The sequence below is a fragment of the Eubalaena glacialis genome, chromosome 2, assembly GCF_028564815.1.
Source record: "Eubalaena glacialis isolate mEubGla1 chromosome 2, mEubGla1.1.hap2.+ XY, whole genome shotgun sequence".
NCBI classification, from domain to species: domain Eukaryota; kingdom Metazoa; phylum Chordata; class Mammalia; order Artiodactyla; family Balaenidae; genus Eubalaena; species Eubalaena glacialis.
The window spans coordinates 110,938,862-110,966,131 of record NC_083717.1 but is presented as its reverse complement, the minus strand read 5'-3'; the positions used below and the strand labels follow the sequence as shown (position 1 = coordinate 110,966,131).

Sequence of the window (27,270 nt, the reverse complement as noted above, 5' to 3'; positions counted from 1 at the left end):
ATATTTGTTATCATACATTGTTATATATATATAGACTGTTGACATTACATTATTATTATTGGCTATAATTATGGCTAACATATTATTTATATAATTATGAAAAATCATCCTCGTAATTATGAATTATGAGCACAAACTGGTAGTAACATTGTTTCTATCAAACATTTAACTAAGGAACTCCAAGAATTATCCAGCTGTTATCTGATTAATTTCAACTAGTATCAAAAGCACAAGTATATTTCTCTGTCAAACGAGTACCATGAACACTGCTGGTGCCCAATATAATTTAGTTGAAATATTATAGACTACCATGAGCAAAAATGGTGTTTCTCCACGTCACCTGTGAAATCAATTCAACAAGTAACCACCCTCCCCCCTTTCCTTTGAAATGATTACTTCAATAACCACCGCAAGGAATCAGACAACAGACAACTTGGACCTTTACTTGGGGTCATCAACTTCCCAAAGGTTCACTACAGACTATTGCTAAGGAAAGGGGACACAGGTTAAACACAGGACCCATACATACAGTGGTTTGGCAAGAGGAAGGCAGGCTGATTTCTCTATTTTAAAATAAATTTCAGGGTAGGAGACATACTTCTTGGCTGTTGTCTACAGTGCTGATTTTCTTTAAATAAGAGCAAATGCATTTATAAAAATCTCCTAAAGGCCTCCAAAGATGATAACAACAGATAACAGGCAATTTGTCCAGAAGGAGCTTAGAGGTAACAGACTAGGTCACAACCACTGACCTTTTTCAAGTCAAAGCACCAGAGAGGGGTCCAGCTTTCCAGGCACTTGGATTGTGAATCCAAAGACAGTGGGGAAAAAGAAAGAGAAAGATCAACTCTGAGGAGTTAAATGCAAAGCATTTATTGGAAATGATGGTTCCAATTCTTTTTGAGTCCTTGATTTCACATTGTTCACTACTAAAAGTGGTGTGTGCCATATATTTATCAAAGCGCAATCTAAATTATTTGACTCTCTTTCAAAATCTATGGTATATATGAAGATATCCCAAGATGCTGCATAAAGAAGGCTGAGACACTAGCTCACACAAACCTTCAAAAGGCATTATTTGAACAATATTATATACAATTCTCGAGTTCATTTTCAACACAGCAAATAACGTTCCCTATGGTTGGATAAATTATAGTTATTAAAAGTTGTTGGGGATTTTCCCTCATACAGGGCACTAAAACACTTTTCAAAAAGAGCTGTAAGATGTCAACAGTACAAGGAAATTATTTTCACATAATAGTAGGCCTCTGGAAATCCCAATGAAAAATTCTATGTAGAGAATATGGGAAGTATGTTTGAATTTATGTAAAAGGAAAAAACTCATTTGTCCATGTTTGGGCACAGAGGAAACAAGTAGATTAAACCAGTGTCATATGCTATTCTAGACACTATTCCATCCTCCATTTACTTTTCAGCCTTCTAGATTCTTCTGGGATAATTTTTCTCTATTTTTGGGCTTCATGAAACTAGGCTTCCCAAGTTTACTTGCCTTGCAACTGACTGCACATGGCTTTGAAACTTAAGCTCTGAGCCTCAATTGGCATTACCAGGATTTGATGACATAGATATGTCTGTATGGGTCAAATCCTCAGAGAACAATGAATCAAGAATACCAGAAACAAGTGCACAGTGCAATGTTATGTAGTTAAGCTTTTAAGAAAACCAGAAATGCCTTTCACTTTTGCACAAGTTCTCTTTTGATTTCTAGAAATTTAACCATATTTATACTTTTTCTGAAAATAAAAAGGAGCAAATGGAAGTCTCTTAGGAGGGCCTAAGTCATGTGTAAGGGGGACTCCTGGCTAAGCCAAGTCAAGCATAACCAAAGATCAAGGGCAAAAATCAGTCTCCTCTTTGAAGACATCCACAGAAGCAGTATTTGCCTGTCAATTAAAGTGCTGTGTGGAAAAAGAGTTGAATTAAGGGCAGATTTACCCAGGAATTCCTGAATCCAATGCAAGTTACCAGAATTGAAAGTACATGGGAAGCAGAACATTTGTTAAATGTGCACTATTTACTCTGTCCAGTATACACATGCTCTTCTATTTCAATAGTACTCAAATTTTTAGAGTCAAACTACGAGAAAATTTCTCCTGGCACCATCGTTCTTCAGGGTTAAAGTTACCAATGGGAAAAACAAAACAAAACAACCAAACTTTCTCTCTCTCTCTCTCTCTCCCTCTCTTTCTCTATATATATGCAGAATAAATGCAGACATAAAAATGCAGCCACTTCTACTGCCTCCCCAATAATCTACTCTTTAAGTAAATGTGACAATACTAGAATTTAACTCAAAAATCTATGGTGCACTGTGCCTGGTACCCAGTAGGTGTTCAGTGTTTGTTTGTTAAATGAATACTGAAAATATTTGGGACACAAGCTTTCGTTTTGTTAATGTGCATTTACATTCCACTCATAAAAACACATCGTAACATACACACACAAATCTACACATAGCCCCACTGATGTCAACTCCTGAAAATGCCCTCATGACAAAAAATGGAAGATAAATATTATGCTAGAGTGGGACAGGATGATGACAATTAGAGAAGCTGCGAAAGGAAAATTCCAAACACAATTCTTCCATAGTCTTTCTTTTATTACATTGTGTTCTTTCTTTTTCTCTTTCTTAAAATTGAAGTATAGTTGATGTTTCATAGTCTTTTTGATGTCAGTTATCTTCGTTTCCATGATAATTCACAGGTGTCTACAAAAAAGTAATCTATTCCTACTTTGAAACTTTAGGACTGCTCTTGGCCATAATATCACACATAATTACGAACAATCTTTTTACATCCTTATAAATGGTACATCAGAGAATTAATATTTTAAAGGAAGCCACATATTTACAATTAATATGCACCATGTTCAACAAATCTCAACAAAAATGAATATTCACTGTATCATTTATCATTTAAAGAGTAGCTACCAGAAGTACAAGTAATTCTCACACTAGTGGACATTTTTACTAACCACTCATTTCAGTTCGTTGATCTTTTCTTTCCCTAACAAGTATTCCTAAATTTGTTGTGTGTGGCGTTTTGTGTTTTTTATCCTGTCTTTATGCTGTACTTCAGAAAAAAAAAAAAATAGGGAAAGAAGTAGATTGGGATTTGTTTCGTTTAGGGGTTTAAAAATATCTAAGGCAACATAGAGTTTAACTCCACAGGTTTGTTTACCAGCAGGTTGCTGTTCCGAAGAAGCCAGCCATTTAAAAAACGCGCAAAATAAGGCTCTCGCAAAAAAAAAAAAAAAAAAAAAAAAATTATATACAGGGAATAGATGGGAACGCAAAACACATCAGTCACCAGCAACAAAACAGAAGCTTTGTTGCTCGCTATTTGTAAACAAGAGGTCGGGCCAGAGCTCCGCCCTGGTACCCGGGAGGTAAGGCATGTGATAGGCACAACCCCGTGCCCATCCCGAAGCGTTCCGCAAGGGCCGCCTGGAGCCCAGGACCAGGCAACCCACCCTCCAGCCGGGACCAAGCCCTACCGGAATTCTTCTGCTTCCAGCTTGGGGGCTGGAGTCGACCCTCCCTGCTTAACTTCCCTGCAGATACCCTGACATTCTTAAACCTCCTTCAACTATCTGCACTTTTGCCAGGCACCCCGAAACCCACGGCGGCTCTGGCGACCCCCGATCCCGGCTCTCTGAGCCTGCGCCCTCGGGGAAGCCCACCCGGGAGGCGCCCCCGCGGGCGGCTTACCGAGCAGCGAGCCTATGAAGATGACGACCTGCACGGTGGTGGTGAACTGACGGTACAGCTGCGCCTCGCCGAACTCCCCGAGCGCGCTGCGGTTGGCGCCCTCCGCCCCGGCGCCCGACGCGTTGCGCGGCTCGCTGGCGTTTCGGGAGATCCAGCTGCCGTTATGCCCCATGGCGAGGCTGGAGCTCCAGCTCCGTCTTAGCCCGCCCGTGCGCCCGCCTCGGACCTCCGCGCCACTCTCTCCTGCCTCGGGCGCGAAGGAACACGCGGGTGCCTGGTGGAGACCTGGAGAAGCCGGAGCAGCCGCGGGTCCCCTCACGTCTCCACATCGCCAGCCCCGGCGCCCGGGAGGCGGGGAGCGGAGAGGGCGAGGCTTCGCCCCATGCCCGTTCCCTCCGGGGTCCCCGTCAGCAGCCACATGAAGGCGGCACGGTCAGAGCCCGCCGAGCGTCGTCCGTCCCTCCTCCCGCGTGGTCAGCGCGTCCAAGCCCACTCAGCAGAGAGAGAAACACAAGAGGCATTTGATGGTCAAGGAGGGCGCTCTCCGCTCCCGCCGCCCTCTTCAACCTCTGCTTTTGGCCACCCCCGGGGCAGCCCTCTCGAGTCCCCTCCGGCGGACGGGCTCAGCCCCTCTCCTCAGAAGGAAGAGAACATTGGACTGCAGCCTTTTTTCAGTCCTGCTGGCTTCGAGGCTACGTGGCGATGGGAAACCCGGAAAATGCCCAAGTCAAATGCTCGGAGCCCCGAGGGGACCTGCGGGTCCCCACGCCGCCCATGGCCAGGGTGGAATGCCCCGAACCTCCCCAATAGCCTCGCCGTCAGCGCCCGACAGTCCCCCAAGACGCCCGCGAGGGCTTCTCCGGCCCGGCCCCTCGCTGGGGGTTCCGACCTCCTGCCTCGGCGCGGGCTGCAGGGACCTCGTTCCGCAGACCCTTTGCCTCTGCACGGCCCAGTGCCCCCTTTCCTGGCCCCGCTCCGGCCCTCGGCTGCAGGCAGAGAGCCTCCAGACTTTGCGAGGACACGAGAAGACGCCCCTAGAACGGCAAAAGCACCATCTGCGAGATCGCCAAACTGCCTGCGCGCGCTTGAGGCGGCTGGGGGCGCGCGGCCCGCGGGGTGATCACGTGACACGCGTGGCCCCGCCCCTACGCCCAGGCTGCCGTGGGCGGGGGGGGGGGACGGCGCCATCTTGGGTCCCCCCACCCCACGATCGTGATAGCCAAGGCGGGGAGCGTGGGAGGGGTGGAGGATTCACGTCTGGCTGCCGTGGAGAAGCTCACGGCTCCTCCGGGGCTTCGCGTCGTTTACTGCTGTACTTACTGCTCCTTATCTCGTCAGCTGGGGCTGCCTGAGGCTGATAATTCCACGTCGTTGGCAGCTGGGCAAGAAGCCCAGTCTCCTCCATCGGGCCTTGGGTGTAGCTGAAGCATTTAAGAAAGATGGGATTTAGAAATACAGTGCCCGGTTTCCTGGGCCTTTTCATTGAGTCTCATTTCTAAAATGTACACAATACAACCTGGTCGGGTGGATTCTGGGAATGAAGAGTTGAGGGAGCAACTTCCTGCGGGCTGGTGCAAACGGCTGGGAAGCTGGGATGAGCGAGTAAACAAGAGAAAATGGTAAAGAGAAGCCAAATGGGAAAAGGAACGGGTATGGATGGCATCCAGAGGGAGGATCAGGGGAAAAGAGAAAAGGAGAAATGAGAAGAAAAGACAACTAAAATTTTGCCTGGTTTGACCTATGAGAACTGTTTCTTTTTCAGGAGTGAAGGACACGGTAGAGGGCTTTGACAAATGGACTGGTAGGACTAGGTCCCACGACAATAACTTTTACGAATTGATTAAAATTACAGAGTTATTTCTTGGTTATCTCAAGGCTGATCGTGCTACCATAGGGCTACTTCACTTTCCCTATTAACCCTTATTACTTATTCTTCTTGAAAGGGCGAAGGTTCATGTCTTGTACATCTTTGGATTCTCAAAATACCTGCAAATAATTCTCTATGTAAGCAGGTATTTTGAACATTTTGGAGACAAAAAAAAAGATAAAGAGAGAAATGGAAGGAAAATTAATGATAAACTGTATTTTCGAAAAAATAAGTCATTTCCAGCAGTTAAAATTTGTTCCGGGAGTCCAAACATATTTTTCACGATGAAACCCCTTACACTGTAGTCATTACAAAACATAATTTATAATAGTAATTCAGCAATATCCAGCACACTCCTTAGGAAAGGTTAGGGAAGATGTGTAAATGAGTTGTGTAGTGACAGTTGTAAAAATACCCCTTTACCCACCGTCACCTGCCATCCCTATTCAAAACTACTAAAAAGGATTGGGATAAATGTGTAGAAAACATTTTTCAATTTTTCAGATGTAAAGAGTGTTTAATAAAGCAAGAAACCTCTCATTTTGTATTCCGAGAAGATACCAGTAAATTCTCTCCAGCCCATAAACTGGTGTTAGGGTATGGGGTTAGTTGAGTCAAGAAATAACCTGATAGGGGCTTCCCTGGTGGCACAGTGGTTAAGAATCTGCCTGCCAATGCAGGGGACACAGGTTCAAGCCCTGGTCCGGGAAGATACCACATGCCACAGAGCAGCTAAGCCTGTGCGCCTGAACTACTGAGCCTGTGCTCTGCAACCCGCGAGCCACAACTACTGAGCCTGAGAGCCACAACTATTGATCCCTGCGCACCTGGAGCCCATGCACCGCAGCGAGGAGCAGCCCCAGCTCCCTGCAACTGGAGAGGGCCCGCGCATAGCAATGAAGACCCAACGCAGCCAAAAAAAAAAAAAGAAATAACCTGATAAACTGAGGGGTCACCGTGATTCTCAGACTTGAGGAAGGATTGCCTTGTGACAATATAGGACCAAGGATGAGATCAGAGTGGTATACTTCTTATAGCCATGGGCTATATGAAATTTTCACTGATTACGAGATAATTTAATATTGATGTAAGAAGGGGGAAAGGGGGGGTGGGATGAATTGGGAGATTGGGATTGACATATATACACTATTGATACTATGTATAAAGTAGATAACTAATGAGAACCTACTGTATAGCACATGGAACTCTACTCAGTGCTCTGTGGTAACCAAAATGAGAAGGAAATCCAAAAAAGGGGATATATGTATACTTATAGCTGATTCACTTGGCTGTATAGTATAAAGTAACACAGTATTGTAAAGCAACTATATTCTAATAAAAAATAAGATTGATGTAAGCGATTGGACATGATTTAAATATATGTCAAATGTCTATAGTAGTGTTATTTATACCTGTCTGCTCATCACAAACTTAGTGGCCTAAATTACAACAGCAATCACTTATTTTGCTCATAAATATGCAATTCTGGCAAGACCCGTTGGGACTGCTTATCTCTGCTCCACATGATATCAACTGGGGCAGCTCAAAGCCAGGGTATGGAATCTGAAGGCTTGTTAACTAACATGTCTGGCAGTTGATGCTGGCTGTTGTTGGGACCTCAGCTGGGCCTGTCAGCTGGAATGCTTATATGTGGCCTCTCCCTGTGGCTGCTTGGCTTTCTTACAGCGTGGCAGCTATGTTCCAAAAGTGAGCATTTCAAGATAAGAGTCCCAAGAGGACAAGACGGGAAGGTGGCCGACTTTTATGACTCATCTCAGAAGTCACAGAACATCACTTCCACTGTACTCTATTTGTTGAAGCAGTCAAAAGCCGCCACATATAAGGGGAAAGGACAGAGACTACACCTCTCAGTGGAGGGAGTGTCCATCATATTGTAAGAACAGCAGGTGGAATGAGAGAGATTGTTGCAGTCATTTAAGGAAAATAAAATCTGCCATAATATCTATTTTCCTTTTATCAAAAAAATCCTTCCAAAGGTCTCGTTTTTAGATATTTTTTTCTGGAATGAAACCGGAAGAGGTCAAAAACCACATAAATTAATTACAGTCCTCTTCAGTTACCATGTACAGGTATTACAGGGATATGAGCTAGCCAATATTAACACCTGGCAGCAAACTGGTACACAGCCATAGCTGAAGGCAGGTGATTAGGACCACCAGCCTACACATTTATGTGCTAGCTAATTTTCATCCAAAACTTTCTGGAGCTGCACTAAAAGCAGATAATAGAAAATGGAATAAAAAAATAGGCAACCTCTGGCTCTTAGATAATGCGTAGTAATTTTTCCTTACATTTTTCTCCCATAATGAATAGTATAAGAAGGCATTCTCCCAGCTTAAAAACACTTTGTGTTCCCAAAGTTTTAAAGTTAGTTGTGTAGCGCTCAGGATCCATTTCCCTATAGAAATAATAAACAGGATGATAGGGTTCCCAGGCAGAGTGGGGCAAAAAGAAGGAGAGGCTCTGGGGATTAAGGACTCCCAGGGAGGTCCTACTCAGTCTGTAGGTCTACCTAGCTCTCCAAAGGTCTACTTTCTTCACAGTGTTTACAAGAATTACTCTTCTCCTTGTGCCAGGAGTCCACTCATTTAACTAATGTTAATGCCCTGTGCTGGGAAGGCAGGAACACAGAAATGTGGAATAGAACAGATTCTCGAAGCTTTCTCCAATCACCTCTTCCTTAATCATATACCTCCTGGGATTTGCTTAGGGATTTTTACCTCTTATAACCATGGGAAAATAGGCATGATGGTTAATCTAATGTGTCAACTTGACAGGGCCACGGTTGCCCAGATATTTGGCCAAACATTATTCTGGGTGCGTCTATGAGGATATTTCTGGATGAGATTAACATTTGAATTTGTAGACTGAGTAAAGGGATTGCCCTCCTTATTGTGGGTGAGCCTCATCTAATCAGCTGAAGATCTGGCTAGAACATAAAAGCTGAGTAAGAGAGGATATCCTCTGCCTGACAACCTTCGAGCTGGTATATAAGCTTTTCCCTGCCTTCAGACTTGAAACCTTGGCTCTTCCGAGTGTTAAGGCTGGTGGCCTTCAGACTGGAAGGACACCATCAGCTCTCTTGTTTCTCAGGCCTTTAGACGGGACTAGAACAACACCATCGACAGTCCTGGGTCTCCAGCTTGCCAACTGCCGATCTTGGGACTTAGCCTCCAAAACTGCATGAGCCAGTTCCTTATGATAAATCTCTGTGGTAATTTTTAAAAGCCTATTTCCTTCTCTGTTTTTGCTCTTACACTCCCGTGGTGTGGTGATAGGCAAAATTTACGTGTAAGTGCTAATAACATCTTTCCATACCTATAGAATGAAATAGGATCCATTTATGTTCCATAGAATTCCTGGATTCCAACTTTCTTGGGCATTTATTGAAGAGCAGGAAGGGAGCTGGGTAGGGGAAAGAAGAGATGGAATAGGACTTGGGATAATTGCAAAGCCCAAGGGGAAGGTGGGGGGAAGTGAGGAGGAGCCTATGGGTTTATTTCCCCTTCCTTCTTCCTTTTCATCATTGAAGGTCTCTTCCTCCTGCCTCCTGTCCCCAACACTACACTCTCACATGTCCCTGCATGGCCTCTCGCTAAAGATGGAGAGAAGAGAAAAGCTGGAAGTGTTTTGAGTCGGTAAGCCCAAGCAGCAGTGTGCTGAGGAAAGAGGGCTCCTTATGGCCCCTGGCTACCCGTCTGGAATAAGTAGTTCTATTTCTAAATGGCTAATTCTATACCTATACAAAAGACACAAACAATGCAGGTTATTATGTAAACATTACTAGTGTTCACTGGTATCTCATTCTCCTCTTCTTCCAGGTACACAGAAGACTATTTTTCTCGGCTGTCCTTGCAAATGGGCAGGGCCATGTGACTATAATGACTAATGATATGTGAGCAGAAGTGACGAGTCATTTCTGAGCTGCGGCAGTGAAAAGCTTGTTGTGATTTTCAAGTCTCTCTGCTGCCCTGCCATTGTGATTGTGGAAGGGGACTTGTGTTGAAGAGCTGAAATATTGATGCAGCCTGTGTTTCTGAGTCACCATATTGTGTGTGTGTGTGGGGGGGGGGGGGGTTGCGGACGCCCTAGAGACCACCCAGACATAACAAATTTTATATAAGCAAGGAATAAACCTTTATTATACTAAACAACCAAGATTTTTGGAGCTGCTCATTATCACAGTATAACCCAGCCTAGCCTGGCAGATAGAGTCATGAAAACTGGGGCCTGCATGTTTAAGAGAGCATAGACTTTATTTCCTGGGAATGGAAGATATTGAGTTAAGGCTTAAAAAAAAATCTCTGTGTATATTGGTGGCAATAAGGATATCCTAGGTCCTTGTAAAATGAAAGTGGTAGCTGATAATAAAATCTCTGGGCATCTTTGAATTGAACTACTGGAATATTTCATGTCCAAAAACATACTGGTCTCCAATAAATTTATGTCATTTAAATAACTTTTTGGGGGGAGTACTTAAGCTTAGTATACTCAGATTGTCACTTTACACAGGCAAACCTACCACTCCCTCAAGATAAAGAGTCTAGTATCTGGGGCGGGGGGAAGGGGGGCAGTATGATGTTGGTGTCAGTTTGACCTGGGTTTGAATGCCTGCTCCTCTATTTCCACTTGTGACACTGGACAGTTACATGACCTCTCTAAGCTCAGTTTCCTCCTCTACCAAATAGCAATAAAAATGCCTATATTGCAAGGCTGTTTAGAGGACAATAAAATACCAAATTAATGAAAATCTCTAACAGTACCTGACACATCATAGGAAATCAATGAAACGTAACTATATAAGATTGATTCCTGTTTACTGATGCTTAAAGACAACAAATATCAAAAGGGAAAAAAAGCATCATCTTTCAACATTTTAAAGAATTCTCTCTTTGTAGATATAAATAAAGCACTGCCTAACAAGTCCTGTATTTCAAAAAATGGAAGAACCACTTACTTTGCAATTAACAAAGGACAAAATGGCTTTTGGTTAAAGATTTAGAAGTCCACAATTTAGCCTTTACACTATTGGGCTAAATACGTTTACTTTATGGTTCTTAGTTTGGGGTATGTTACATTACCATCAAAGAAATTATCTGTTTAAAAAAGCTAATACTAATAATTTACTAATTATAGTAAATAATGTAATTAGTATAATAATTTACTAATTATATTTACTAATACTAATAATTTGCATATTCTAAATTATCTCAATATGTGGACTGGGAAATGGTTTTCTACTGATATGAATCTATAACTCCTAATGCAGTTTCCCAATTTGTAATAGTCCTTGCACCTATAGATTGCTATTACATTCATCAAGAATATCTGGAAGGTGAGAGATTGAATACCCCTTCCCCCAGAAAGCCTCAGCAATTTCATATACACAGACGCATAGACACATGCACACACACATATACACGTAGTGATTATAAAGCAACCTGACTAATTTTTTAATAGCAAGTATGCCAAAACTAAAATATCCATGAATATTATCACCTTTAAAGGAGTCACCCTGGGAAGCTGTTTAACTGTTGAAGAATATCATGATTTCTTAACACGTATTTGGGATTCTCTTTTATAACTAACTTCAGAAGTTGGAATATTCTTTCCTGTATCATAAAAGGAAACATTCTTTTGCTGATGGTAACAAATATGTCCTTTAAGAATAAATTTGAATTTTTTGATAGAGCCAAAAGTTATCTAGGACCAATTCTGGTGAATTAAGTGATCAAGACCGTATCTTCTTTGCTAAAAGATGAGATATGTACTATCACTACTATACTACGACTCACAGTCTGACTTGTAAGTAATGGCACAGCTTTGGAAGAAAAATATATACTTAATTTATTCCAGAATTTAAAGGACAAGATTCATTTGGGTATATAAATATGTAAATGCATACAAATACCCACAAACTGACGCAAAAAAAAAAAAAAGCAATTTTTATTTCATAATTTCTTGAACAGCAGGAGCCACCTTGCCTCTCCTACTCCTGCCAGGCCACAGAGAGCTTTAACAACAATTAAGTGCTTTTACCTCCTACAAGGAGACAGGAAAGAGGGCAGGTCCAAAAAAGTATTCAAAGAGGTAATGGCTGAAAATTTCCCATATTTGGCAAAAATCATAAGCCTACAGATTCAAGAAGCTGAGTGAGCTCTAAACATGATAAACCCAAAGAAATCTATACCAAGACACATCATAATCAAACTTCTGGACACTGACAAAGAAAAAAAACTTTAAAAGTAGCCATAGAGAAATGCCACTTTACCTATAGGGGAAAAACAATGTGAATGATAGCAGAGATCTAATTGAAACCACAAAGGCCAGAAAGAAGTGGCATAACATTTTCAAGGGCTGAAAGAAAAGAACCACTGACCCCAAATTCTATATCCAGTGAAAATATCCTTCAGGAATGAAAGGGAATGTAGTTTTAAAATTTGGGCACAACGACCAACAGTCTGGAAGTTTTTCTTTGGGAAGTTGAGGGTAAACAGCAAGACCAGGAGATGTACTTTTGGGGAGCGGGGAGGGCATGAGGAAGTAGAGTCTCTTCCTTGGAGAACTGATCTAAGGGTTTAGGGAGGGCCTGGAGAATAAGGAAATCTTGGGGTGTCCTGACAAATTGTGAACCCCAGTTACACAAAAACAATCTTACCAGTCTGGGTGCTCCAAGAGTTTAGAGGTTATCTGCTGGAAGCCAGTCAAGTACCAGTCTTTACTTTCGAATGATCCCAGGACTGCTGAGTTATTTCACGTAGGGCAACCAAATGCAATGTGTGGACCTTGGTTGGATCCTAATACAAACAAAGCACTGTAAAACAAAACAAAGCAACAACAACCACCTTTTCCTTTTAACAGATTATTAGAGTATAATTGACATACAATAAATTGCATATATTCTACAGTTTGATCAGTTTTAATATATGCAGACACCTGTGAAACTATCACCACAATCAAGATAATGAATATATCCATCACTCCCAGGAGTTTCTTCTTGTCCCTCTGGAATCCCTCCCTGTGGCTCATCTCTGTCATCCTGACACCAGGCAATCGCTTATCTTCTATTACTAAGTTTGTATTTTTAGAATTTTATATAAATGGAATCATATAATATGTACTCTTTTGTCTGGCTTCTCTCACTCAGCATAATTATTTTGAGATTTATCCATATTATTATATAGATAGCATATTTCTTTTTATTTCTGAATAGTGTTCCACTGATTGTATTGATACATCTCAATTTGTTTTTACCAAGAAACAAGTTTGTCCATCACTTTTGATGAGCATTTGGGTTGTTTTCAGTTTGGCGATTAAGGGTTTATGAACATTCATTTACAAGTCTGTTCATGGACATATGTTTTCATTTCTCTTGGGTAAATAAATATCTAGCAGTGAATAGTTGTGTCATAGGGTAGGTATATGTTTAACTTTTTAACTAAAACTCATGATAGGCCTAAATGTAAAACTGAAAACTATAAAACTTCTAGATGAAAACATGGAGGAAAATCTTTGTGACTTTGAGTTAGGCAAAAATTTCTTGGATAGGATGACAAAACATGATTCATAAAAGATAAAAACTGATAAATTGAACCCCCTCAAAAGTAAGAACTATGCTCTTTGTAAAACACTGTTAAGAGAATGAAAAGGCAAGCCACAGACTGGGAGAAAATTTTTGCCAATTACATATCTGATAAAGGACTGACTTCAGAATATATAAAGAATTCTCAAAACTCAATAATAATATAAAAAATACAATTTTTAAAATGGGCAAAAGATATGAACAGACAGAAGATATATGAATGACAAATAAGCACATGAAAAGCTGATTAACATTATTAATCATTAGGGAGATGTAAATTAAGGCACAATGAGATACTACTACACACCAATTACAATGTTTAAAATTTAAAAGATTGACAATAACAATTACTGACAAAGATGCAGAGTAACTAGAACCATCCTAAACTGGTGGGAATATAATATAGTACAACACTTTGGAGAACAGTTTGCCAGGGTTTTTGTTGTGAAATTTTGACTTTGAAATAATTTCAGACTTACATAAAAGTTGTAAGAATTATCCAAAGAACTCTCATATATCCTTCACCTAAATTCCCCCCAATGGTCGACATCTATGTTTGACTTATCATCTCTCTCTTTATTTTCTGAATCACTTGGGAGCTAATTGTATATGTAATACCCTATTACCCCTTACGGTTTGAGTGGAAATTTCCTAATAGCAAGGACACTTTCTATTTGACCACAAAATCATTAAACTCAGGAAGTTAACACTGATATAATAATGCTGTCTAATCCACAAGACTCCCTTCAAATTTTGCTGATTGTTTTGATTATATCCTTTATAGGTCCAGCATCCACTACAGATTCTAATTTTAGACAGATGGAGAATTTTGAACATAAATTGGGTATTAAATAATGTTAAGCAACTGTTATATTTTTAAGGTATAAGGACAGTATTATGTTCATAAAATGTCCTTATCTGTTAGAGATATGTACTTAAGTGTTTATAAAAAGAATGATATGGTATCTGAGATTTTCTTTAAGATTCACTCCTAGGGAGGGGTGTGTGTGTGTGTGTCTGTGTTGAGGGGTGGGAAGAGGGGAGAAATGAAATAAGATTGAATAAGATTCTAAATTTGTTGAAGCTGAGTACAGGGGGGTATTGTAATATTTCCCCTACTTTAATGTATGTGTGAAATTTTTCCATAACTAGAGTATTTTAATTTTAAAAAATGGAGAAATGGAAGGATTTTAAGAACTGGGGTGATATGATCATATTTTTTATTTAGAAACATTACTCTGGCTGCAATAGGAAGAATGGCTTAAAGTGGAGCAAGAATGAAAGCAGTGACTAGTTTCCCAGCTGTTGAAGTCATCCAGGGAAGAGATGATGGTGACCTGAACCAAGTTAGTGGCAGTGGGATGGAGTGAAGTGGATGAATGGAAGAAATTGTAACTATCTGGATGTGAGAGATGAGAGAGAGGGAATCCAGGATTACTCTTAGTTGGCTTGGGCCAATGGGGAGGGGGTGGTGCCATCTACCTAGACAGGCATCACTGGAAAAAGAACAGGTCCCTAGGGGAGGGAAGGAGAAGATGGTTTGAAGGGGCCTCGGGTCAAACTAGTGCCTTTGTGTTATCTGGCCACAACTGAGTAGATAGATGACGGCAAGATACTTAAATAATCATTATTTAGCAAATAGTATAAATAATCATTATTTAGCAAATAGTATAGGGGTAAGCAAGGCAGACAGAAGGAAATGTCACTTAAACTTAACTTGAGGTAATACGATATGATTATTCTAAATCAACATTGGTTGGAGACAGGATATAACAGAAAGACCTCCTCAATTCACATTAAGTAAACTGGGCATGCAACATAATTCTCTTCATGGGAATGTTGCTCATAAGATGCCTGAGTGGAAAGACATTTTTCAGTTGAAATTGCATGGTGGTACTGTTGACCCCTAGCGTAGGCATGTAGGAACAGAGAACATGCACTGGGATGTTGAATCTGTGGTTAAGGGGACGAGTTCGAAGGTAAAAAACTGGCGGGGAGGGGAGTAGTGGTCACGATTTTTACTCCTGGTCGTCTTCTGGGAAGGCTTAAGGTGAGTCAAAGCGGCTGGAAAACCCATCAAAGTCTGCCCTTCAGAGCTCCGTCTCCTACCCATGCCAGAGCGAAGGAGTTCCAGCAGGCACTTCTGTGAAAGAGACTTATTTCGTGAAAACCATACCCCTTGGCATTCCATTCTGATGGATTTGATCTCCCACGCCCCTGCAGGTTCCTCCGCTCAGTTCCCCCAGCAGAACGTGGGCTAAACCTTCCCCCAGCCTCGCTCCCATGCCTACGCTGCTCACGCGCTAATAGCGTTCGTGACGCCGCTTCGCACCCAAGAGCCGGCCCGGGGCGCGGAGTTCCGGCGGGGATCCTGCTGGGCGCCGAGCCCCACCCCAACCCTGACCCCGCCCCCGGCGCGACGCCCCGCCCACATGCCCCCTCCCGGCGTGGAGCTCCGGATGTGATCCTTCCCCCAAGCGCGGAGCTCTCCCCATCCCTGACCCCGCCTCCGGCTTGGAGCCCCGCCCCCCGGTCCCGCCCCCGGAGCGGAGCCCGCCTAGGGCCCACCCACCTCCGCAAGGCTGCTTTGCCTTGCCTTGCCCACCGCACTACCATGGCTGGGGGCCGCGGGGCCCACGGGCGTGGCCGGGACGAGCCGCCGGAGAGCTACCCACAGCGACAGGACCACGAGCTGCAGGCCCTGGAGGCCATCTACGGCTCCGACTTCCAGGACCTGCGGCCGGACGCGTGCGGACGGGTAGGAACGTGGCTTGTCTGGTCGGGGCTGGCGTGCTGCGGCCCAGCTCCCCTGGCTCGATCTACCCCGGCCAGGCCCGCCCGGCCCTGCTGGAGCCGAACCGCCGACCCCCACTTAGGATTCTGGAGTCCTTTCATCTCTCGCGATTCCACCCACGCTCACTTTCTGTCCTTGCGCCCGCAGCCGCTTGGCGGGTCTCCAGAACCCCCAACTGGGCCGAATTCTCTTACACCCTTTTCCCCACGTCGGCTCCAGTCTTACCTCACCCTGTTTCTTATTCCCACTGACGTTCCATAACTTCCCTGCCTCCTTACTGTTCTGCCTTTTTTCCTCCCTGAAAGCCCTTGAGTTTGATACAACAGCGCATTCATAGGGACCCACTGCAACTTTGGGAACGCTTTGGGGGCTCTTGCGCAGATCTTACTGATGCCTTCAATCAGAAGTCTCACCCTCCCGTATGTGTTCAAAACTATTAACCATGTAATCCCATTGTACTCCTCAGGCATCCTCCCTGTATTGTGCTGTGTGGAGGAACTTTCCTCTGTACCTTTCTCCAAGGCGCTTAGAGAGTATGGAATACAGTCGTCTTAGCTGTAATGGAGAGGGAGTGTGCTGAGTCCACCCTTTTAAAATGGCATTTGACTTAAAATATTATTTTCCTTTTTGTCTGGAAGTAAGTTAAGGCACATTATAAGCTGCTGATACTGACAGTCTTTCCCTCATCATCCTTGAAGAATTATCTACCAAACTCTTATCTTTATAGTATTATTTTAAAAGTAGTACCTTCCTTCATCGACCTTTAAATTTATTTATTTTATTTATTTTTGGCTGTGTTGGGTCTTCGCTGCTGCACGCGGGCTTTCCCTAGTTATGGCGAGTGGGGGCTACTCATTGTGGTGGCTTCTCTTGTTGCGGAGCACGGGCTCTAGGCGCACTGGCTTCAGTAGTTGCAGCACGTGGGCTCCGTAGTTGTGGCACGTGGGCGCTAGAGCGCGGGCTCAGTAGTTGTGGCACAGGGGCTTAGTTGCTCCACAGCATGTGGGCTCTTCCTGGACCAGGGCTTGAACCCGTGTCCCCTGCATTGGCAGGTGGATACTTAACCACTGCGCCACCAGGGAAGCCCCCTTCATCTACCTTTAATTCTGGCATTTTACATGTGCCTTATCAGCACATCCGGGATTTTCTCAAGAAATAGGATCTTCGGGAGCTGTCAGGGCAAAACATTTTCCTTCTCACCCAACGTTTTCCTTCCTTCATTAACTATTTATTGTTCTAGGTATTGGGAATACAGTCCAGCACAAACCAAACCAAACCCCCTTCCCTCAGGGAGCTTACTTTTCTAGTGCTTAATTTCAAGAGTTATTTTTAAGCTGAAATAGTAAAAATGTAAATATTCCCCTTATACAAGCTTATAATAAAATAACAATGTAACTTTCTGGTTATCTGGTAACTTCTCTGTTCCCAAACATTGAGTACCAAGAAGTCGGCTCATGAAGCCAAAATATGTGTTGCAAAGTTTACACGGTGACTCAATACAAAGCTCCTAAGACTTCATTCAGAGACAGTTTATTTACTTTACACAGCTTAATTATCTGGTCCTAAGACTGCAAGAAAACAAAAGAAAAAGGTACTGCTGTAGGTAGGGATACTGATAATCTCAGAATTTATAGTTGGTGGTCTTTATAACAAGATAGAGCAAACAAAATCAAAAATTGTAATAGGCAGGTAGAAGGATTCAGATAGCTGTACCCTGAGGTACACGGGCAAATAGCCTTAACACTTTGCTAGGCAAATAATTGATGGTCATAAGGATGAATCAGAATGTAGTCATTCAACATAGAGAACAGACTTGTGGTTGCCAAGGGGGGGGCGGGGGTGGGTGGGGGAGGGATGGACTTGGAGTTTGGGATTAATAGATGCAAACTATTACATGTAGAATGGATAAGCAACAAGGTCCTATGTATAGCACAAGGAACTATATTCAATATCCTGGGATAAACCATATTGGAAAGGAATATATAAGATTGAATGTATGTGTATAACTGAGTCACTTTGCTGTGCAGCAGAAATTAACACTGTAAATCAACTATACTTCAATAAAAAAAAAGTTTAAAAAAGTTTTAAGAAAATGTAGTCATTCAACAAATACTTATTATTTGCCAGTCTTTAGGGAAAGGTTATGCAAGCCCACAATCCTTTATGCAAAAACCTGAGGCCTGATAAGTTTCAGAATTCAGAAGTGTTTGTGTTCATGGCCACATGTGCACATTCCATACTTACCTAATACCTCACTCAGTGTCTGGAGCAGCATGCAGAATCAAACACAACAAACCATGTGGATATGCAAATATTCACACTCAGTGGGATGGATAAAGACTATTAATAGCCTCATGTCAGTTCAGGCCAAATTTGTTGCCAGTAAGTTCAGCTCAGAATTATTGACCTGAGTAAACTTTAGGTTTTTTAAACATCTGAAGTTTTTTAAACTTCTTTTTGGGGGATGTGTTATAATGTAGATTTTGGTTTAGTAGCATATGTATGTTATTTATAAATAACATTTTGGGAGTACATGCTAAAAATTCTTTTACATACTAAAGTTTGGACATCACTAGTTGAAAATATAATTTCCTCTAGAGTTATAAATTTATTGTTAACTTAATTATCTTGGCTAATTTTCTGTCGACCAAAGGTCTGCTCATTTATAATTTGATAGCTATTGCAAACCTCCCTCCTAAAGCCTTGCTTTTGTCTCTGGGCCCACCGGTAGTGTATGAGTGCTTCTTTTCCTACATCTTCACCAACACTGTAGTGTCAGACTTTTTCATCTTTGCCAGTAGATAGATGAAACATTTTTACTTCCTTAGTTGTAAATTATGAGGACTACCTTTGTCTGTAAGCCATGGATTTTTTTCTGTGAACTGTTCAATGTTGTTTGGTTTATTTTTACACTCTATTGTCTACTTTCTTATTCATATGTCAGAGCTATTTATATGTTAATATGTATGTTAAGAAAATTAGCATTTTGGGTCATATATTGCAGATATTTTCCCCTAATTAACCATTATGCATTTTGATATTTAGGTAATTTATGCAATTTTTTAAAACTTTAATATAGTCAAAATGACCTTTTTTTTTTCATTTTATTGTTGTTACATGGTCCCTGTGGTTTGTTTTTTTCCCTGCTCCAGTGTTACCAAAAAAATGAATTCTTCAAGACTGTCTTTTAATTCTTTCATGACTTTGTTTTTAAACTTCCATCAAATAAATATAGAAATAGCTTTTTATTTTTTAAAGTTCTTACCTCTGTCTGAGTATGAATCTAGGCTGCCCACTTTCACCCCCAACTAGCCAGTTAGACTAACACAGATGATTTTTTTCAGTCTTTTCCACTAATTTGAAATGCCACCTTTACATTGTATGAGAGTAGGCTGGCTTCATAAGGGCAGAGTCTCTGTATTTGTTCACACCTACATGCCTAGTGCCTGGTAAAAAGCTCTCAAAATTTTTTTATTGACTGAAATAATTCCCAAATGTATTGGGGTCTATTTAGAAAAAGAGATATGGAGGGAAGTCAGTGATTAAGGCATTTGACATAAAATCTAATTTCTTAGATTTTACTATCATCATTTGGGGGGGGAGGGGCATCTTCACAGACTTAAAACCAAAGACTTGGCCAGATTATCTAGCTTGCACATGTTACTTTATTTCTAGATTTGTTGTTTTTTCACACAGACTAGTTCCTTCCCCACATTACAGCATATGAGAACAGAGGCAGGTAAGAAACAAGAGGCCATGCTGAGCCAAGTCTTGCCATCAAAATTTAAGGGGGATGTGATGAGCAGAATCTAGGTAACAATCCTAGACCAAACACCTGAAAGTGGTTTGAATTGTGTAACTTTTTCTTTTATGTGCTGTGGTTAAAAACACATGGCATAAAGTATACTAGCTTAACAATTTTTAAGTGTATAGTTCAGTAGTGTCAAGTATATTTACATGGTTGTGTAATGGAAAAATTGTTAGTATTTTTTTTCTAATTGAAGCATAGTTGATTTACAGTGTTGTGGCAGTCTCTGCTGTACAGCAAATTGACTCAGTTTTACACATAGATACATTCTTTTTTTAATATTCTTTTCCATTATGGTTTATCCCAGGAGAGTGGATATAGTTCCCTGTGCTATACAGTAGGACCTTGTTGTTCAGCCATTCTAAATGTAATTGTTTGCATTTACCAACCCCAGACTCCCAGTCCATCCCTCTCCCTCTTGTGTTAGTTTTTTTTTTTTTAGTTTATTTATTTATTTATGGCTGTGTTGGGTCTTCGTTTCTGTGCGAGGGCTTTCTCCAGTTGCGGCAAGTGGGGGCCACTCTTCATCGCGGTGCGCGGGCGTCTCACTATCGCGGCCTCTCTTGTTGCGGAGCACAGGCTCCAGACGCGCAGGCTCAGCAATTGTGGCTCACGGGCCCAGTTGCTCCGCGGCATGTGGGATCTTCCCAGACCAGGGCTCGAACCCGTGTCCCCTGCATTGGCAGGCAGACTCTCAACCACTGCGCCACCAGGGAAGCCCTTGTGTTACTATTTTTAATTAATTTCCCAAACCTCGTCGTCACTCTGCTGCTCATCTTGTAAACCAGTAAAGTTTAATCGCAGGCTGTCATTAACCCTCATGCCTTGGAACCAAAAGATTTGCTCCTATGTGGAATGGCTGATAAAATTCTCAGTTTTTTTATAGTCTTATCCTTCACTCCAGTACTTTTAACAGAAATAGACACATGCTACATCAGTTTATTTTGGGGGACCTGAGTGTGAGGAAGTGCCCAAGAAAACCACATTCAGACTGAGAAACGGGGGTTTCTGCCAGTGTTGGCCGGGCGCTCTTCCAGGTGTTGTGCACTGGGCTGAAAAGAGGGTCCCCTGGGTCAGTGTTCCTCATCCTGTGGGGTGTATTAAGGTCCTTGGGTTTTGTTTCTTGAAGAGCTAATGTTTTTAATTTTTTTAATTCTGGGGAGGATTAGTCCAAATGAGCATTACCTCTCATGTTTTAGGACTGAGTTTGTGTTACTCTTTCACTTTTTATACCTTGAAGATTTGTTTGGTTATTTGATAGTACTTCAGGAGAGTCTCCAACTTCATGATCTCATTGAGAAGCAAATTTAACTCATCTCTCATTGTAGCCTGCCCTTCTCTCCATGACTACTTATTATGCTGCTTTCATGTCACTTGCATTTTCAGTCTTCAAAACAAATCTTTTTTCTCATGTAGAATTTTGTATACTTTGTAACTATACATTCTGCATTGTGTTTTCCTCTCATTAGGTGCTCTCAAAAAATTTTGGTTACCCATTACTTTGAGTTTTTTAACCTACAAATATTCCAGGAATTCATTATTTCCTTGTGCAGGTTAAATCAAAGATTTTATCAACATTGAATTCTAATGACCATTTATCTTCTAAAGGCATGAAGGAGGTCTTACCCAATCCTAATCTTTAGAACATCTTGATTGTTGAACTTTTTAATCAAGTCCTCTTCAGCTCCAGGAGTCCTTGAATGCCCTAATATGAGCTAACACTTGGTATCCTAAACATGTTTTGCATAAAAGCATCTTCACATGTTGGGAAGCCTCTCAGTTCGCTTGAGAGCAGCCTGGCAAATATTCTGTTCTTACCTCTGAAAGCACTGTTCCTTGTCTTTTTTTTTTTTTTTCCAGTGAGCCTGTACTGGTTAGGATTAAGTTTAGCTACATATGACAGAAAACTTAAAATAACAAAGTTTATTTTTTTACATGTAAAAGTCTGGAGTCTACGGCTTTTTCTGAATTGCTGTTCTACCATCCTTAATGTGCCCTTTGTGGTCTAAAATGGCTGTCTGACCTCCAGTCATCACATCTGCATTCCAGCCAGCTGGAATGAGAAGGGGATGAAGAAGTTTCATCCCTTTCCTTTGATAAAGTTCACTTCCTGGAAATTGCGTATTATAGTTCTTTCATCTTACTGGCCAGAAATTAATCCAGTAGCCACACTGAGCTGCAAAGGCGTCTGGGAATTTTATCCAGCTAAAAAATCAGGGATTCTATTAAAAAGAAATAAAAACCAAGCTTACGTATTTTATATACATAGTTGATTGTGTAATTCATGGTGCCACATGTAAGGTTCATGTTATAAATTTCTATTAGAATTTAATGTTGCTAAGTACCTTATTACCCTTAGAAGAATTTTTATCTTTTCTCTTTTCTGATAATGCCGCATTTCTCTTTTTGCCCTGGCTGCCTGGACATTCCAAGGGAAAGTCAAGGCTCAGTCACAGCAACCCAGGGTTGGCATTAACAAGGGAGGGCTGATGGAAAAGACCGGTTTGGGAGTCAGAATTGGATTTGAAGTCCAGACTTGTTGCTGTGTGTTGTTGGGCAAGAAACTGAAAGTCTGAGCCTGAGCCTCCTTGTCTGTAAAATGTCTGTACAAAGGAGATTGCACCTACCTTGCAAAGTTGGTCAAGTGTCTGGACCACATGCGTAGATGTTCCCTCAACCTCCCCTTTCTCATGATATGTAGATAATATAAACTGCCTCAAATCCTTTTTGGAAAAAGCATACATAAATAAAGAAGAATGGAGTATTTGGTGAAAAGCAGTTGGTTGAAAGCATACACAATTTTAGAAGAGCTATCAGATTTCTTTATGTCAAGGTTTTCACTTGTTATCTCAATATTCGAAATATCGAATATTTCCTGCTCAAGAGGCCTTCCCTGACCCGCCTGTCTGCGTACCTTCTCCTCCTCCACCACTATGTTCCATGACTCGGCTTTGTCTTCTTTACAGCACTCATCACTTTTTGAAAGCATTCATTTGTCTTCTAGTCTGTGCCAGCTAGTTGGGTTCGTGTCTGTGGAGATTTGCCTCTGAACTCCCAGTCTCTAGGGCAGCATTCAGAAGGTCATCAGCACTCAGTGACATTTGAATGAATGGAGGCCACATGGGACATTTCAGGTCACTCCTTAGAGAACTTTGAAAAGGAATATGTACTCTCTCTTGCAGGTTTTTGGATTTTTTTTGAATTTTATTTTATTTATTTTTTTATACAGCAGGTCCTTATTAGTCATCCATTTTATACACATCAGTGTATACATGTCAATCCCAAGCACCCAATTCATCACACCACCACCCCCACCCCACCGCCACTTCCCCCCCTTGGTGTCCATACGTTTGTTCTCTACTTCTGTGTCTCAATTTCTGCCCTGCAAACCGGTTCATCTGTACCATTTTTCTAGGTTCCACATATATGCGTTAATATACGATATTTGTTTTTCTCTTTCTGACTTAGTTCACTCTGTATGACAGTCTCTAGATCCATCCACGTCTCTACAAATGACCCAATTTCGTTCCTTTTTATGGCTGAATAATATTCCATTGTATATATGTACCACATCTTCTTTATCCATTCGTCTGTCTATGGGCATTTAGGTTGCTTCCATGACCTGGCTATTGTAAATAGCGCAGCATTGAACGTTGGGGTGCATGTGTCTTTTTGAATTATGGTTTTCTCTGGGTATATGCTCAGTAGTGGGATTGCTGGGTCATATGGTAATTCTATTTTTAGTTTTTTAAGGAACCTCCATACTGTTCTCCATAGTGGCTGTATCAATTTACATTCCCACCAACAGTGCAAGAGGGTTCCCTTTTCTCTACACCCTCTCTAGCATTTGTTGTTTGTAGATTTTCTGATGATGGCCCTTCTAACTGGTGTCAGGTGATACCTCATTGTAGTTTTGATTTGCATTTCTCTAATAATTAGTGATGTTGAGCAGCTTTTCATGTGCTTCCTGGCCATCTGTATGTCCTCTTTGGAGAAATGTCTATTTAGGTCTTCTGCCCATTTTTTGATTGGGTTGTTTGTTTTTTTAATATTGAACTGCATGAGCTGTTTATATATTTTGGAGATTAATCCTTTGTCCGTTGATTCGTTTGCAAATATTTTCTCCCATACTGAGGGTTGTCTTTTCGTCTTGTTTATGGTTTCCTTTGCTGTGCAAAAGCTTTTAAGTTTCATTAGGTCCCATTTGTTTATTTTTGTTTTTATTTCCATTACTCTAGGAGGCGGATCAAAAAAGATCTTGCTGTGATTTATGTCAAAGAATGTTCTTCCTATGTTTTCCTCTAAGAGTTTTATAGTGTCTGGTCTTACATTTAGGTCTCTAATCCATTTTAAGTTTATTTTTGTGTATGGTGTTAGGAACTGTTCTAATTTCATTCTTTTACATGTACCTGTCCAGTTTTCCCAGCACCACTTATTGAAGAGGCTGTCTTTTCTCCATTGTATATTCTTGTCTCCTTTATCAAAAATAAGGTGACCATATGTGCATGGGTTTATCTCTGGGCTTTCTATCCTGTTTCATTGATCTATATTTCTGTTTTTGGGCCAGTACCATACTGTCTTGATTACTGTAGCTTTTTAGTAGAGTCTGAAGTCCGGGAGCCTGATTCCTCCAGCTCTGTTTTTCTTTCTCAAGATTGCTTTGGGTATTCAGGGTCTTTTGTGTTTCCATACAAATTGTGAAATTTTTTGTTCTAGTTCTGTGAAAAATGCCATTGGTAGTTTGATAGGGATTGCACTGAATCTGTAGATTGCTTTGGGTGGTATAGTCATTTTCACAATGTTGATTATTCCAATCCAAGAACATGGTATATCTCTCCATCTATTTGTATTATCTTTAATTTCTTTCATCAGTGTCTTATAGTTTTCTGCATACAGGTCTTTTGTCTCCCTAGGTAGGTTTATTCCTAGGTATTTTATTCTTTTTGTTGCAATGGTAAATGGGAGTGTTTCCTTAATTTCTCTTTCAGATTTTTCATCATTAGTGTATAGGAATGCAAGAGATATCTGTGCATTAATTTTGTATCCTGCAACTTTACCAAATTCATTGATTAGCTCTAGTAGTTTTCTGGTTGCATCTTTAGGATTCTCTATGTATAGTATCATGTCAGCTGCAAACAGTGACAGTTTTACTTCTTCTTTTCCAATTTGTATTCCTTTTATTTCTTTTTCTTCTCTGATTGCCGTGGCTAGGACGTCCAAAACTATGTTGAATACTGGTGGTGAGAGTGGACATCTTTGTCTTGTTCCTGATCTTAGAGGAAATGCTTTCAGTTTTTCACTGTTGAGAATGATGTTTGCTGTGGGTTTCTTGTATATGGCCTTTATTATGTTGAGGTAGTTTTTGAGGTAGTTTCCCTCTATACCTACTTTCTGGAGAGTTTTTATCATAAATGGGTGTTGAATTTTGTCAGAAGCTTTTTTCTGCATCTATTGAGATGATCATATGGTTTGTATTCTTCAGTTTGTTAATATGGTGTATCACAATGATTGATTTGCATATATTGAAGAATCCTTGCATCCCTGGGATAAATCCCACTTGATCATGGTGTATGATCTTTTTAATGTGTTGTTGGATTCTGTTTGCTAGTATTTTGTTAAGGACTTTTGCATCTATATTCATCAGTGATATTGGTCTGTAATTTTCTTTTTTTGTAGTATCTTTGTCTGGTTTTGCTCTCAGGGTGATGGTGGCCTCATAGAATGAGTTTGGGGGTGTTCCTTCCTCTGCAGTTTTTTGGAAGAGTTTGAGAAGGATGGGTGTTAGCTCTTCTCTAAATGTTCGATAGAATTCACCTGTGAAGCCATCTGGTCCTGGACTTTTGTTTGTTGGAAGATTTTTAATCACAGTTTCAATTTCATTACTTCAATTTCTTTACATAGGGTTGCTTGTAGTAGTCTCTTAGGATGCTTTGTATTTCTGCGGTGTCTGTTGTAACTTCTCCTTTTTCATTTCTAATTTTATTGATTTGAGTCCTCTCCCTCTTTTTCTTGATGAGTCTGGCTAATGGTTTATCAATTTTGTTTATCTTCTCAAAGAACCAGCTTTTAGTTTTATTGATCTTTGCTATTGTTTTCTTTGTTTCTATTTCATTTATTTCTGCTCTGATCTTTATGATTTCTTTCCTTCTGCTAACATTGGGTTTTGTTTGTTCTTCTTTCTCTAGTTCATTTAGCTGTAAGTTTAGATTGTTTATTTGAGATTTTTCTTGTTTCTTGAGGTAGGCTTGTATAGCTATAAACTCCCCTCTTAGAACTGCTTTTGCTGCATCCCATAGGTTTTGGATCGTTGTGTTTTCATTATCATTTGTCTCTAGGTATTTTTTGATTTTCCCTTTGATTTCTTCAGTGATCTCTTGGTTATTTAGTAACATATTGTTTAGCTTCCATGTGTTTATGTTTTTTACGTTTTTTTCCCTGTAGTTCATTTCTAGTCTCATAGCGTTGTGGTCAGAAAAGATGCTTGATATGATTTAAATTTTCTTAAATTTACTGAGGCTTGATTTGTGACCCAAGATGTGATCTATCCTGGAGAATGTTCTGTGCCCACTTTAGAAGAAAGTGTAATCTGCTGTTTTTGGATGGAATGTCCTATAAATATCAATTAAATCTATCTGGTCTATTTTGTCATTTAAAGCTTGTGTTTCCTTATTAATTTTCTGTTTGGAAGATCTGTCCATTGGTGTAAGTGAGGTGTTAAAGTCCTCTACTATTATTGTGTTACTGTCGATTTCCTCTTTTATAGCTGTTAGCAGTTGCCTTATGTATTGAGGTGCTCCTATGTTGAATGAATATATATTTATAATTGTTATATCTTCTTTTTGGATTGATCCCTTGATCATTATGTAGTGTCCTTCCTTGTCTCTTGTAACATTCTTTATTTTAAAGTCTATTTTATCTGATATGAGTATAGCTACTTCAGCTTTCTTTTGATTTCCATTTGCATGGAATATCTTTTTCCATCCCCTCACTTTCAGTCTGAATGTGTCCCCAGGTCTGAAGTGGGTCTCTTGTAGACAGCATATATATGGGTCTTGTTTTTGTATCCATTCAGAAAGCCTGTGTCTTTTGGTTGGAACATTTAATCCATTCACGTTTAAGGTAATTATCAATATTTATGTTCCTATGACCATTTTCTTAATGGTTTTGGGTTTGTTTTTGTACTTCCTTTTCTCCTCTTGTGTTTCCCACTTAGAGAAGTTCCTTTAGCATTTGTTGTAGAGCTGGTTTGGTGGTGCTGAATTTTCTTAGCTTTTGCTTGTCTGTAAAGCTTTTGATTTCTGTATTGAATCTGAATGTGATCCTTGCCAGGTACATTAATCTTGGTTGTAGGTTCTTCCCTTTCATCACTTTAAATATATCATGCCGCTCCTTTCTGGCTTATAGAGTTTCTGCTGAGAAATCAGCTGTTAACCTTATGGGAGTTCCCTTGTATGTTATTTGTCGTTTT

At 40.8% G+C, this 27,270-nt stretch overlaps 2 protein-coding genes across 3 annotated transcripts in view; one reads left to right on the top strand and one right to left on the bottom strand.

Annotated features, from left to right (window-relative positions):
- Positions 1-4,798, bottom strand: part of GPR176 (G protein-coupled receptor 176) — a 99,139-nt gene extending 94,341 nt beyond the window's left edge. Inside the window, exon 1 of the mRNA XM_061182259.1 lies at positions 3,731-4,798. Coding sequence (XP_061038242.1) covers positions 3,731-3,902 — 172 coding nt within the window. The 5' untranslated portion in view covers positions 3,903-4,798. The remainder of the gene's footprint in view (positions 1-3,730) is intronic.
- A 10,987-nt stretch (positions 4,799-15,785) lies between these two features.
- EIF2AK4 (eukaryotic translation initiation factor 2 alpha kinase 4) overlaps positions 15,786-27,270 on the top strand; it is a 107,013-nt gene continuing 95,528 nt past the window's right edge. For both annotated transcript variants that reach the window (XM_061180527.1, XM_061180528.1), the window contains exon 1: positions 15,786-15,958. In XM_061180527.1, coding sequence (XP_061036510.1) covers positions 15,815-15,958 — 144 coding nt within the window. In that variant the 5' untranslated portion in view covers positions 15,786-15,814. The remainder of the gene's footprint in view (positions 15,959-27,270) is intronic.